Here is a 13,581-nt window from a genome sequence, read left to right as displayed (position 1 = left end):
AGCAGCTCTTCAGCCTCCTTAGAAGGGAAAGCGGCGCGTTTCAAAGCTACGTCGTAAACACCTTTGATTCTCCAACGCTTGAGAAGTAATCTGCATGAACTACTCCTTTACCCGCTTTAAACCGACACAGCATGACACCAGGACGAGGTTATGCACTCGCACCTCGGCGCAAGGTCTAATCACTTAGCGGGCTCTCAAGTTAGTTTCCAGTTCTCAAAAGCACAGGCTCGGGTGGTTCAACGCTGTGATAACCACTCACCACTGCATCCAGGAACTCAATCCGCTTCTTCAGATCTTCTTTCGTGTCACAGAACTGCCTGAAGAGAAGTCTTCCGATTGGCTGCTTGTCACAGAGGCTGCTGTAATCCTTCTCTGGGTGGAGAGAAGACAGCAAACGCACATGTTTTTCTGAACCTCACTACTTTTACCTGATACGAGACACGTCAGAAACAGTATCCGCAGTATCACTGTTGAAACCACAGCTCTGTTTACTCATTCACACTGGGTTATCATGGATATTTAAAGTGCCAAAGGCCGCTGGAAGAACGCATGAAGAGAGAAAGGTGTGTGGAGACGCACTGGGAGCTCCCGCTCCCCACACAAAGGGAAGGGGGGCTTCCCGGGGAACCGAGGGGCAGCGAAGCGCTGGGTGGGTCCTTCCACTACACCACCCACTTCGTGTGTTAGGCACAAATTACATGCGCGTGAAATACACCACAGGAACGTACTACGTTAGATTTTTGAAAACTTGTTTTGATACATTTCTATTCTTTCCCAAGTTAACAAATATGTATTTTAATGACTTTTCAACTGTTTTTTTTTTTCCACTTGGGTGGGATAATATATTGTATACCTTACCTTACCCCAAATACTGATATTATCTTGAGAACAAGGCACTAAAATTTGGCAAAATTTGTCACAAGGGCTATAAGGCAAAATCGTATGCTCAAAATAGGTTTATCTAAACTTCAGCAAGAAAGTCAGCTGCTCCTTTGGCAGTGGCTCTGAACTTGAGCGTAATTATGTCCAGATACTCCTATGGCTCAGACGGTAAAGAACGTGCCTGCAGTTCAGGAGATCTGGGCTCAGTCTCCGGGTCAGGAAGATCCCCCGGAGAAGGGTATGACAACCCACTCCAGTATTCTTGCCTAGAGAATCCCATAGACAGAGGAACCTGGCAGGCTACAGTCCATAGGGTCCCAAAAAGTCAGACACAACTGAGCAACTAACACTTTTACTTTCTTTTCACATTCCTAAACCAGCTATAAAGGTGAAGAATTAAGTGAAATTCATGAAAACAGCAGGCCCTGACAAATACCTCAACTAAAAGGTTTATTAATGCCAAGTATAAGTAGGAGCGAAACCCTGTTTAGACCGCCGAGTCTGCACGTGGGGAACTCAGCCAAGGGTATCAAACCGTGTTTGCCATTGCACAACTGCTTGTTTCAACAAATGTCAGCAGCAGTTTGGCAAAAATTCTGCCACCCACTTTATCCAATTGGGCTACATTTTATTTAGGGATACTCACTAACTATGTTTAAAAAACATAGGACATAAGATGGTTAAAGGGGTATGTTTTTAAAAGTTGAGAGGTGTTTTGGTTTGTTTTTTGTTTGTGGCTGCACCTCAAAGCAGGTGGAACTTCTTTGACTGGGGGACCAGGCTTCCAGCCCTCGCCCCCCGCACTGGAAGCATGGAGTCTTAACCACTGGACAGCCAGGGAAGTCCAAAGCTGAGAGCTGTAAACTCTTTGCCCCCACACTCGGAGGTTCACAGATCTTCCGGGTTTCTAGCAGGGTCGCATATGGAGCACAGGTATGCCAGCCTTCTCACCCAGGCTCCTGCTGAAAGGACCAAAGACAAAACCACAACAGAAAGGATGAAGCCTGACATGGAAAAAAGAATACAGGTGTCCTCGGGAGTTAAGAGATCTGAGGATTGCATGGGCTTCCCAGGTGGCTCAGTGGTAAAGAATCCACCTGCAATGCAAGAGACACGGGTTTGATCCCTCGGTCAGGAAGATGCCCTGGAGGAGGAAATAGCAACCCACTCCAGTATTCTCACTTGTGAAATGCCAAGGACAGAGAAGCCTGGTGGGCCACAGTCCATAGGATTGTGAAGAGTCAGACGCACCGGGAGGAGAGAAAGCCAACAGCACAGGACTGTTACAGGGGCCACGAGGTGAATCCCCAGAGACAAGGAAGCCGGCCCAGGGCTGGATCCTGGAGCCCCGCCACGGCCTGAACACAGCTACAGTCCTGAGACTTCTTCAGGCTGGAGCCACTTTGCAGAATGTGGGTCTCTGCCAAGAGGGATGCTGAGACCCCGAGGAGGCAGAGCCCGGCTGGAGGAACTACATGCTCCGCTGGCAAAGTGGAGCAACGCTGTCTGTGGCCCCCGGAACACAGGCTCCGTGCGGACAGAACCTCACTGACCCACCCACCTTCCAGAACCCCATGCAAGTGAGGGGTGCCCAGAAAAGCCAAACTACATGACCACACAGGAAGCCCCTCTCTTAAATTAGACATACATTAAATTTTATAATTAAGCATACATTAAGTTTTATAATTAAATATACATTAAATTTTCCCAGGCTGAAGATTAAAGGCTCCAATAAATGTTAAACATGACAAAAGAAGGTTGATCCAGAGGTAGAGACATCTCAGAGGACTTCCCAGCAGTTAAGGAGAAACAATACCTCTGAGAAAGAATAAAAAATTAACCACAAAATGTAAAGATCCAGAGGGACACAGTAAGCAGTAAAAATTACTTGAGGAGCTGTAATAACAGAATAAGAAGAAATCAAAGAGGACAAAATGGAAACCAAAAAGGATAACTAGTGGGTACAATCTAGAAAGAGCAAAAAACAAATAAATAAACTAGAAAAATCAATAGCTCTATCAAAGTATTTGGAAGGCGTCTCAGCAGAGTGTGATGTTCAGCTCAGAACATTTTCTTCTTTCTGGCTCCAGCCGCACTTAACAGTTTCTAGATCATATGGAATACACATTACCTATAATGCTATACTATTGTACCAGATTTTAATTTGTTAGAACAATCTATGGACCAAGATACACAGAAGGCAGACCCCACAAGCAGTTCAGAGCGGCTCAAAGAGGACACGCAGGGAGGCCAATGTAGACGCAAATGAAGCTTCAAGGAGGAAAAGAAAAGAAAAGATTAGAGCCTCAAAAGGCCTAGATGCCACACCGAGGAGTCTCCTTCTGTCCTGGAAGAAGCGGAGATAATTTCCTCCTCTCGCTGTGTGCCAGGGCACCTGCAAGTCCTCTCTGTGTCCCATCGCTTTTGACCTTCACAGTTATGCTTACAAGTTGGGCATTTTGAAGACAGCAGAGACCTATGGGACATGCCTGAGGGCCATCTGGAAGGACCCGGGCCGTGGGCGGGGATAGGGGCAGCGAGCTGGGGCCAGGGGACCAGCCAGTAGAAGAGCAGTGGTAACCTGCGGGAGGCGGCAGGCATGGGAGGAACGGGCCAGTTTCTCCCGACAAACGCGTCTCAGGAGGCAACTGGTTTCAGGTCTTCGTCCCTCAGTGCCGAGGAGGCAACGACAGGGTGGGCACAAGGCCCGCGCTGGGGGACGCTGAGGAAATTGTGGGCTCAGAGCAGCCAGCCCTGAGCTGCAGCAAGATCTGCATCGTGTAGACAGCACAGGGCAGACAGAGGTCCTTCTCAGACACATGTACAATCTCCAAACTAACATCACTGAACTTTACACTTAAAACGGTTAAAATGGTCACTTCTGTTATGTTTACTTTACCACAATCAAAAAAGACTTGTACATGAGTAACTCTGGCCACCTGATGTGAAGAAGTAACTCATTTGAAAAGACCCTGATGCTGGGAAAGATTGAGGGCAGGAGAAGGGGACGACAGAGGATGAGATGGTTGGATGGCATCACCACCTCAGTGGACATGAGTTTGAGTAATCTCCGGGAGTTGGTGATGGACAGGGAAGCCTGGCGTGCTGCAGTCCATGGGGTCAAGAAGAGTCGGACACGACTGAGCAACTAAACTGAACTATAGCCGTATTATTCATAACAGACAAAAAATGGAAAACAACTTAGTATCTATGAAATGATGAATGGATAAAGAATAATATGTACAGTGGAAGAGTATTTGACAACAAAAAGGAGGTAAGTACTGATCCATGCTACACAGTGCAGGAACTCTGGCAAGATGAGGTTAAGTGAAAAGAAGCCAGTCACAGGAGACCACACAGTATACGGTTCCCGTCTGTATGAAATCCATCTACATGAAATGTCCAGGATCGGCAAATGCACAGACACAGAAGTGGATGAGTGGCTGCCTTTGGCTGGAAGTAGGGGGAGGGAATTGGGAGTAGCTATCAGTGGGTACGGGGTCTCTTTCCAGGTAATGAAAATGTTGTGAAACTAAAAAAACTGACTGTGGTAATGGTTGCACAATTCTGTGACTATATTAAAAACCACTGAATTATACACTTTAAATAGGTGAATTGTAGGGCATGCTAGTTATATCTCCAAAAAATTGTTATTTTTAAAACATAATGAGAAAAAAATGTAATGAGGTTAATTAACAAGGTTGGATAGGTTTTTTTAGGGGAAAAATACTCTGACTTTATGCTATCTGAAGTTAATTTTGATAGTTAAAATATTTAAGCTTTCTTAAAAAGGAACTATAATGGTACTAAAGAAAAAACAGATTTTTAAAAAATTATCTTGGGAAAAAAAAATTATCTTGGAGTATAGGTGTCTTCCCTAAATACAACAAAAAGTTCAGAGGCTAAGAAGAAAAATATTGATATAGTTGTCTACATAAAAAATTAAAATGTCCATATTGAAAAAATACTGCAAGTCAAAAGGCAAGAGCAGAAATAGAAAATGTATTCACATTGAATATAAAAGGATAACTCATTTCAGATACAAAGAACTTTTACAAATGAATTAAAAGAAAAGAAAATTGAAAAAACCTAAGAAAAGTGCTCAACTCCATCCATAATTAAAATGAGACCATTTTTCAAATTACAACTTGACATGCATCTAAGCAAACTTCGGAAGACAGTGAAGGCCAGGGAACCTGGCGTGTTGCAGTCCATGGGGTCACAAAGAGTTGGATATGAATAAGCAACTGAACAACAACAAAAAGATGAAAAACGGTGATAACCATCAGTGTTAGCAAAGTCACAGGCAAGGGTAAGGTGATACAGATTTGCAGAAGGCAACTTGGGAATATCAACATTTTGAATGCATATCCTTTGAACTGGAAATCACATCTGTAAACAAACACAGTGATGACTGCCGTTATGCATGGCTCTACATGTGACTCGCTCTACACACGACTTCTTACGCTCACGTCAGGACCTGTAGCTAACCCTCACTCTTAACAGCTGTGGAGTGGCCCGTGACACTGACGTATCTTATTGTTTATCTGACCACTCCTTTCCTGAAGTTCCCATCAGTAATTCCTGTCCACACATATAGAGATCCGTCTGGAAAGAGAAAGAAACGGTTACCAGCGTTCCCTTCTAGAGGGGATGATTGCTACGTTTCTCTTCAGTTCTATCTAGAACAATGGGCCTATATTACATGTTAAAGAATATTCTTAATTTTATTTATTTTTATTTATTTATTTGGTCGTGCCACACAGCTTGTGGGATCTTAGTTCCCTGACCAGGGATTAAACCCGGGCCCACAGCAGTGAAAGGGTGGAGTCCTACCTACTGGACTACCAGGGAATTCCCAAGATCTTTTCAATGAAAAAGTCAATCGCCATACACTTTATAATGTTTATAATGCACATTAGAAAACCTATGGGGTTTTTTCCTGTGAAGAATCCTGATGGTATAAGGAGAATCTATTATAGAGGATTTGAAGCAAACAAGAGACTCAAGAAAAAAATAACACCCAACAAAGGGAAACCGCACACGCTGGCCGTGGCCTCCAGCGCGGCGGGCGCGTCCCCACACTCACCGAGGGACTGGCGAAGCTCGCTGCACTGGCTGACGGGCGGCAGTCTCAGCATCTCCCTCCATTTCCTGCTACGACCACTTTTTTTGCTAATCCCTCCTAAAAAATAAAAAAGTACTCCTATAACATTCAGAACTACGAGTTTCTAACAGCTTCTTACTTCCACTCACTTGTTCCCTGGGTCGGGAAGACCCCCGGGAGGAGGGCATGGCAACCCACTCCAGTATTCTTGCCTGGAGAATCCCATGGACAGAACTGCCTGGTGTGCTACAGTCCATGGGACTGCAGAGTCAGATGCGACTGAAGTGACGGAGTGCGTGCGCACACACACACACAGTGAAAAATGCTGTGAAACAAAACCAGGTCATGCAAAGGTGGAGGGTGCTCATTGGGCTGAGATGGGACCAGGAGAGGCCCCTCTGGGTCATGTGTGGGCAGAGACCTCGGAGGCGAGGATGCAAGCCTCCAAAAGGCCTAGGACTGTCCCTAGCAAGACAAGAATGGTAGGAAGAGCAATTAGATAATAGTTTAGAAAGATGTTTTCGTTTATTTATTATTTGGCTGTGCCAGGTCCTAGCTGCGACCTACAGGCTTCTCTCCAGGTGCGGTGCCCAGGCTGCAGGGAGCAGGCTCAGTAGTTGAGGGACAGGGGCTTAGTTGCCCCAAAGCATCTGGGATGGTAGTTCCCCAAGCAGGGATCAAACCCCCGTGCCCTGCATTGGAAGGGAGATTCTTAATCACTAGACAACCAGGGAAGTCCCTTTCATCTTTATTCTTGATAACCTTCCTTCCTCTGAAGTTTAAGCTGTGTGAACGGACACAGGCACTCCCATTGTCTTCTTCGGGCAGGGGTAAAAACTGTGCTATTTGAGTACAACTGAGTACAGAGCAAGAAGAGTGAACACACTCTGACCACCGACAGCATGAATGGATTTCAAAAACAATCCTGAGTAAAGGAGACTGAGTGTAAGTTGCTTAGTCGTGTCCGACTCTTTGCAACCCCATGGGCTATAGAGTCCATGGAATTCTCCAGGAAGAATACTGGAGCGGGTAACCTTTCCCTTCTCCAGGGGATCCTCCCAACTCAGGGACTGAACCCAGGTCTCCCACACTGCAGGCAGATTCTTTACCAGCTGAGCCACAGGGGAAGCCCAAGAACACTGGAGAGGGTAGCCTATCCCTTCTCCAGTGGATCTTCCTGACCCAGGAATCAAACCGGGGTCTCCTGCATTGCAGGCGGATTCTTTACCAACTGAGCTATCAGGGAAGCCAAAGGAAGTTGGACACAAGAGAATTCAGACAGTACAATTCCACTGATATAAATTTCAAAAACAGCTGAAACTAATTTATAGGTATATAAATCAGAGTAATAGTTACCTATGGGTAGGGGCCTGGCGAGCTGTAGTCCACAGGGTCACAAAGAGTCAGACACGACTGAGCGACTGAACGACGACAACGACGAGGAAGGTAGGCTGATAATGGTTTTTTAAAATATTTTTTATTGGAATATAATTGCTTTACAATGTTGTCAATTTCTGCTGTACATCATGAACCAGCCACGTTGCATACATACATCCCCACCCTCATGAACCTCCCTTCCACCCCCAACTCCACCCCTCCAGGATGTCAGAGCGCTGAGATCGGCACCCTGACAGAGGAGTGGATAAAGATGATGTGCTACATACATGCAATCGAGTATTACTCAGCCAAGAAAAGGAGCGCAATTGGGTCATCTGTAGCAATGCAGATGAGCCTAACACCTGTCATAGAGTGAAGTGAGTCAGAAAAGAAAGCAATACACTGTTATTCAGTTACTCAGTCATGTCTGACTCTCTTTGCAACCCCATGGACTACAGCACGCCAGGCTTCCCTGTCCTTCACTATCTCCTAGAGTTTGCTCAGACTCATGCCCACTGAGTCAGTGATGCCACCCAACTATCTCACCCTCTGCCACCCACTTCTTTTCTTGCCCTGCCTTTCCCAGCATCAGGGTCTTTTCCAACGATAGGCTCTTCACATTAACACATGTATACGGAATCTAGAAAAATGACACTGATGAACCCATTTGCAGGGAGGAACAGAGGCAAAGATTTAGAGAATGAACTCGTGGGCACAGTGCGGGAAGGAGAGGAGACAAACTGAGAGACTAGCATTGACTTATGTGCACTATCGTGTGTGAAACAGCGAGTGGGAAGCCGCTGTGCACCACTGTCTTTTGACAAGTGTCTTTCTCCATCTCTGTTTTTCACCTATATGCATCTCTATATTTAAGATGGGTTTTCTGTAGACAACATAGAGTTGGGTCTTGTTTTTTCATACACTCTGACCACCTCAGAATCAGTACACTTAGACCACTCACATGAAAAGTGATCACTAACATAGTTGGATTACCATCTACAGTATTACTCTTTTCTATTTCTTGCCCTTGTTCTTTGTTCTCATTGTTGTCTTCCATTCTTTTTCTGCCTTTCACAGTTATAATTGATCATATTATGAAACAATTTTCTCATCTTTCCTAGTATATAAATTATACTTCTCTTTAAATTGTTTTTAGTGGTTGTCTTAGAGTTAATAATATATATTTATGACTAATCCAAGTCCACTCTCAAATAACACTATGCCACTTCACAGGCAGTAAAATTACCTTATTAAAAAAAAAACTGCAAAGATTGAGGGCAGGAGAAGAAGGGGATGACAGAGGATGAGATGGTTGGATGGCATCACCGACTCGATGCACATGGGTTTGGGTGGACTCCGGGAGTTGGTGATGGACAGGGAGGCCTGGCATGCTGTGGTTCATGGGGTTCAGAGTCGGATACGACTGAGCGACAGAACTGAACTGAACCAGGAGTTGGTGACAGACAGGGAAGCCTGGTGTGCTGCAGTCAATGGGGTCGCAAAGACTCGGACATGACTGAGCGACTGAACTGAACTGGAAAGTATTTCTTCTTCATTTTTGAGGGATATTTTCATAAGAAATTCTGTGTAGTTTCTCAGAAGTCAGATGCAATTCCTATCTTTCATCCTCTAGAAGTAAGGTGTTCTTCTCTCTGGCTTCTTTCTGGTTTTGTCTTTACCTTTGAATTCCATACCTTTGGGGTTTTTTGTTTCTTCATAGTTACCATCCTTATTTTTGTTTGGTGTGATTTCCATATCTTTGAATGTGACTTGCCTAGGTGTAGTTTTGGGGGACATTTATCCTATTTGGTGTTTTCTGAGCTTCCTGGATTTGTGGCTTGATGTCTAACAATAGTTTGGGGGAAATTTTCAGTCATTTTCAAATATCTCTTCCACTTCTGTTTCTTCCCCTCTGGTCTTCCCTTATGTGCATGTTACAATTTTGTAGCTGTCTCATAGTTCCTGGGTGTTCTGATTTCTATTCAGTCTTTTTTTTCTCCTTTTCAGTTTCAGAAGTTTCTACTATCACATCCTGAACCTGTCTTTCCTCAGCCCTGTTCAGTCTACAAATGAGCCCACAAAGGCATTCTTCATTTCTTTAAAAAAAATTACTTATTTTTGGCTGTGCTGGTAATTCCAATGTTCCTACTTTTACTGACTGTGAAGTCACAAAGAAGGTGGAAGAGGCCGACACACTCAACATGAACTTTAACAGAATCACGCTGGCTGGTGTGTTGAGAACAGACCGCAGGGTCAGAAAGGCAGAAGTGAGCCGAAGCAGCAGCAACTGCAGTCTTCCAGGTGGAGGTGGCGAGAGGTCAGAGTATTGTATTTTGTATTTTGAAGAGAGATATGAAAGTAATTGTCCAGTGACTGATGATGGTGTATAAGGATCAAGGCAATTCTAGGATTTGGGGCCTGAGCTTCAACTGAGAGGCTGAAAGAAAAAAATGGGGCAGGAGAATTAAGATTCTGGTTCTGACTTCTTTTTGTGCACTGAGGTGTAGGAGCAGCGATGCCAAGTGGGCAGGTGGACAATCGATCTGCAGATCCATACCCTGAGGCTGCTGCGACAGGTCACCCTGGGCTGCGTGACTCAGACAACAAGCACCCATTGCTCAGGGCTCTGAGGGTTGGGATTCCGAGATGAAGGTGCCAGCAGATCTGGTACCTGGTTTATATACGGCTATCCTCATTCCGTCCTCACACGGCCTTTCCTCGGTACACGCTCTCTGTTTATAAGGGTGTTAATCATCAAAAGCCCCCCTTACAACCTCATCCAAACACAGTTACCCCGCAAGTGCCCTGCCTCCAAATCCCTTCCCAGTGGGCCCCAGAGCGTCAGTAGGTGAGTTTGGGGTGGGGGTAGGGAGCAAGCACTGCGTCCACAGCGGCAGGCTGGAGGACACACACGTTGGAGAACCCTGACGGCCACCCAGCCTGAGTGTGGAAGATGACGCTGAAACAGAACAGAAAACCAGGACATTTTCCAACAAGGCAAAACCTGCCTTTTTGAAAAAATTTACTTATTTGGCTGCATGAGGTCTTAGTTACGGCATGTGGGGTCTTCCGTTTCGAGAGGTGAACTCTCAGTCGTGGCAAGTGGGATCCGGTTTCCTGAAACCTAGGCCCCCTGCGTTGGGAGTTTGGAGTCTTGGTCACAGGACACCAGGGAAATCCCAAGGGAAAACTCACTTTCTCCCTCGGTACCAGCTCCAGAGGGCCTCCCAGGTGGTTCAGTGATAAAGAATCTGCCTCTGAATGCGGAGACTCGGGTTAGATCCCTGGTTCCGGAAGATCCCCTGGACACAAAAATGGCAACCCACTCCAGTCTTCTTGCCTGGAGAATTCCATGGGGAGAGGAGCCGGCGGGGTGCAGTCCATGGTGTTACAGAGTCAGACACGACTGAGTGACTGAGTGCGCACACACCCGTTTCAGAAGAATCACACAAAACAGTGAACTTATTGTCACCCGAGGAAATTTCCCCAAACATCGTGGACCATTCATCAGCTCAGTGAGGATGAGGTTCGGGAGGAGGCCTTGTTAAACAGGGGAACTGATCTCGTCTCATGCTGTGTCTTCATGACAACTGTTTGGAGCCAAGGCAGCTACCCTGCCTACTGGAAGCACTGACTGTGGTCCCAGACCATGGAGCCCTACACCCAGGTCTTGCCTTCCAAACAGCAGATCTGCTACTAGGTCCCAGTGAATGAAAATGACATGGAGTTACATGAAGTGCATCTTAGGTTCTGATGACCGCAGCCAATAATCAAAGTTTCATGCCAGAAAAATGTGTGTATTTTCCCTTGTCAGAAATTAGTGGGAATTTCACATTAATGTGAATATGGTCTGCATTGTTTTTAGTATAAGATACCTAACAGGAAACTATTTTTAAAAAGCAATAGCAATATGAGTAATAGAACGTTAATTAAACTGGAGGCTATCACCATATGAGTTTCAGCTTAACTCTGTGATACTCCTCTGCCAGGCTGGTCTTTCTGTTTTGCAGTTTAAAGTAAATATTATAAGGCACTGAGCTCCTATTCAGTGTCAGGGGAGAGGAGACTTACTGGGAGCAGACGCTTTCATCAAGTCCTGTCGTGGACTTGATGGGTCAGTCTGGCAGGCACACGGAGACCCAGAAACTATTTAAAGGACTTGATGGTGTTTGCTTTGCGTAAGAAGTTCCCCAAGAATATTCTCCCCTTTCATCGCGGCTTCACTCAATCAACCTGAACTATTACGTCGGACACTTTGTAGTTTTTGATGGTTAATGGACTGAAATATTTTGTGATTTAAATATTTTAATTCAGCTGATTTGTTCCCATCTCTGTTGTTTTGTATGTCCGTCACTTATGAGCTTAAGATCCAATATCCTGTAAGTCAGAAATTATTTGTTTATTGGTGGTGTCTGCTTTGGAAACGAAATTTGGGCTGAAGGTTTGCAGATGATATCACAGTTAGAAACAGGAATTTTTTTTTTAAGGAACAGAAATTTAAAAAATTTTTTTAATTTATTTGGCTACGCCGGGTCTTAGTTGCAGCATGTAGGATCTAGTTCCCTGACCAGAGATCCAACCCCAGGCCCCTGCGTCAAGAGCATGGAGTCTTAGCCACTGGACCACAAGGAAGTCCCATGGAAAACGGCATTCTGTGGGGGAGATCTGGTTATTATCAGAGACCCAGGAGGTTTCCGAGGCCCTGCTCTCTCACTGACATCCCACGTCTTGCCTGCCACCAGGTCCTGTTACTTCTGCCCCCAAATCCTCTAGTGTCTGCCCCCTCCTCTCCTTGCCCTGTCGTCCCTTTTGTCCAGACTCAGCATTTCTCAGGTGAACTGGGCAAGAGCCTCACCCTGACTTCCTTTGCCTTCAGTCTGTCTCTCTCAGGCTACGCCAACGTGATCTTACTGAACACAAAGCTGGCCGTGAAGCCCCTCCGCAGTTGGTGGTTTCTAGCCTCTGCTCTCCGGGACTCTCCTCTGTACCACCTGTGTGGACGCCACACGGCTCCCCGAGCACGACCGGCTTCTTCCGCCCTTTGCACCATGTCCTGCTCTTCTCTGGCTGCAGGGCTCCTTCCTCTCTGTTCGTCTGGGAAACTCCTGTTATCCTTCTAGGCTCAGCTCGCCATGGTCTCCTCCTCTGTGAAATCTTCTCTGTGTTCCCAGGCAGAGTGGGTCCCTTCACCTGTTTAAGCAGCTCTGGCCACATCCTCCTTGTCACATTGTCCTACATGTCAATTATTGTCACGCCTACCCCTTCACCAGCCTGTGAGCTCCAAAGAACGGGAACAATCTTTATATTTCTCACACTTCAGTTCAGTTCAGTTCAGTCACTCAGTCGTGTCCGACTCTTTTGCCACCCCATGAACCACAGCACGCCAGGCCTCCCTGTCCATCACCAACTCCTGGAGTTTACCCAAACCCATGTCCATTGAGTCGGTGATGCCATCCTACCTTCTCATCCTTTGTAGTCCCCTTCTCTTCCTGCCCTCAATCTTTCCCAGCATCAGGGTCTTTTCCAATGAGTCAGTTCTTCGTGTCAGGTGGCCAAAGTACTGGAGTTTCAGCTTCAGCATCAGTCCTTCCAATGAACACCCAGGACTGATCTCCTTTAGGATAGACTGGTTGATCTCCTTGCAGTCCAAAGGACTCTCAAGGGTCTTCTCCAACACCACAGTTCAAAAGAATCAATTCTTAGGCGCTCAGTTTCCTTTACAGTCCAATTCTCACATCCATACATGACTACTGGAAAAACCATAGCCTTGACTAGATGGACCTTTGTTGACAAAGTAATGTCTCTGCTTTTTAATATGCTGTTTAGGTTGGTCATAACTTTCCTTCCAAGGAGTAAGCATTTCATGGCTGCATTCACCATCTGCAGTGATTTTAGAGCCCCCCAAAATAAAATCAGCCATTGTTTCCAGTTTCCCCATCTATTTGCCATGAAGTGATGGGACCGGATGCCATGACCTTCGTTTTCTGAATGTTGAGCTTTAAGGCAGCTTTTTCACTCTCCTCTTTCACTTTCATCAAGAGGCTTTTTAGTTCCTCTTCACTTTTTGTCATAAGGGTGGTGTCATCTCCATATCTGAAGTTATTGATATTTCTCCTGGCAATCTTGATTCCAGCTTGTGCTTCCTCCAGCCCAGCAGTTTCTCATGATGTACTCTGCATATAAATTAAATAAGCAGGGTGACAATATATAGCCTT

The 13,581-nt window shown here is 45.7% G+C and overlaps 1 protein-coding gene across 1 annotated transcript in view; it reads right to left on the bottom strand.

Moving 5' to 3' along the window:
* GRK4 (G protein-coupled receptor kinase 4) overlaps positions 1–6,049 on the bottom strand; it is a 41,778-nt gene extending 35,729 nt beyond the window's left edge. Inside the window, exons 1-2 of the mRNA XM_061145137.1 lie at positions 5,972–6,049; positions 260–372 (exon numbers count right to left, since the gene is read on the bottom strand). Coding sequence (XP_061001120.1) covers positions 260–372; positions 5,972–6,023 — 165 coding nt within the window. The 5' untranslated portion in view covers positions 6,024–6,049. The remainder of the gene's footprint in view (positions 1–259; positions 373–5,971) is intronic.
* Positions 6,050–13,581: the final 7,532 nt, after the last annotated feature.

This window comes from Dama dama, chromosome 6, assembly GCF_033118175.1.
Source record: "Dama dama isolate Ldn47 chromosome 6, ASM3311817v1, whole genome shotgun sequence".
Classification (NCBI taxonomy): Eukaryota; Metazoa; Chordata; class Mammalia; order Artiodactyla; family Cervidae; genus Dama; species Dama dama.
The sequence above is the reverse complement of the archived record's forward strand: the minus strand, read 5'-3'. Positions and strand labels throughout refer to the sequence as shown.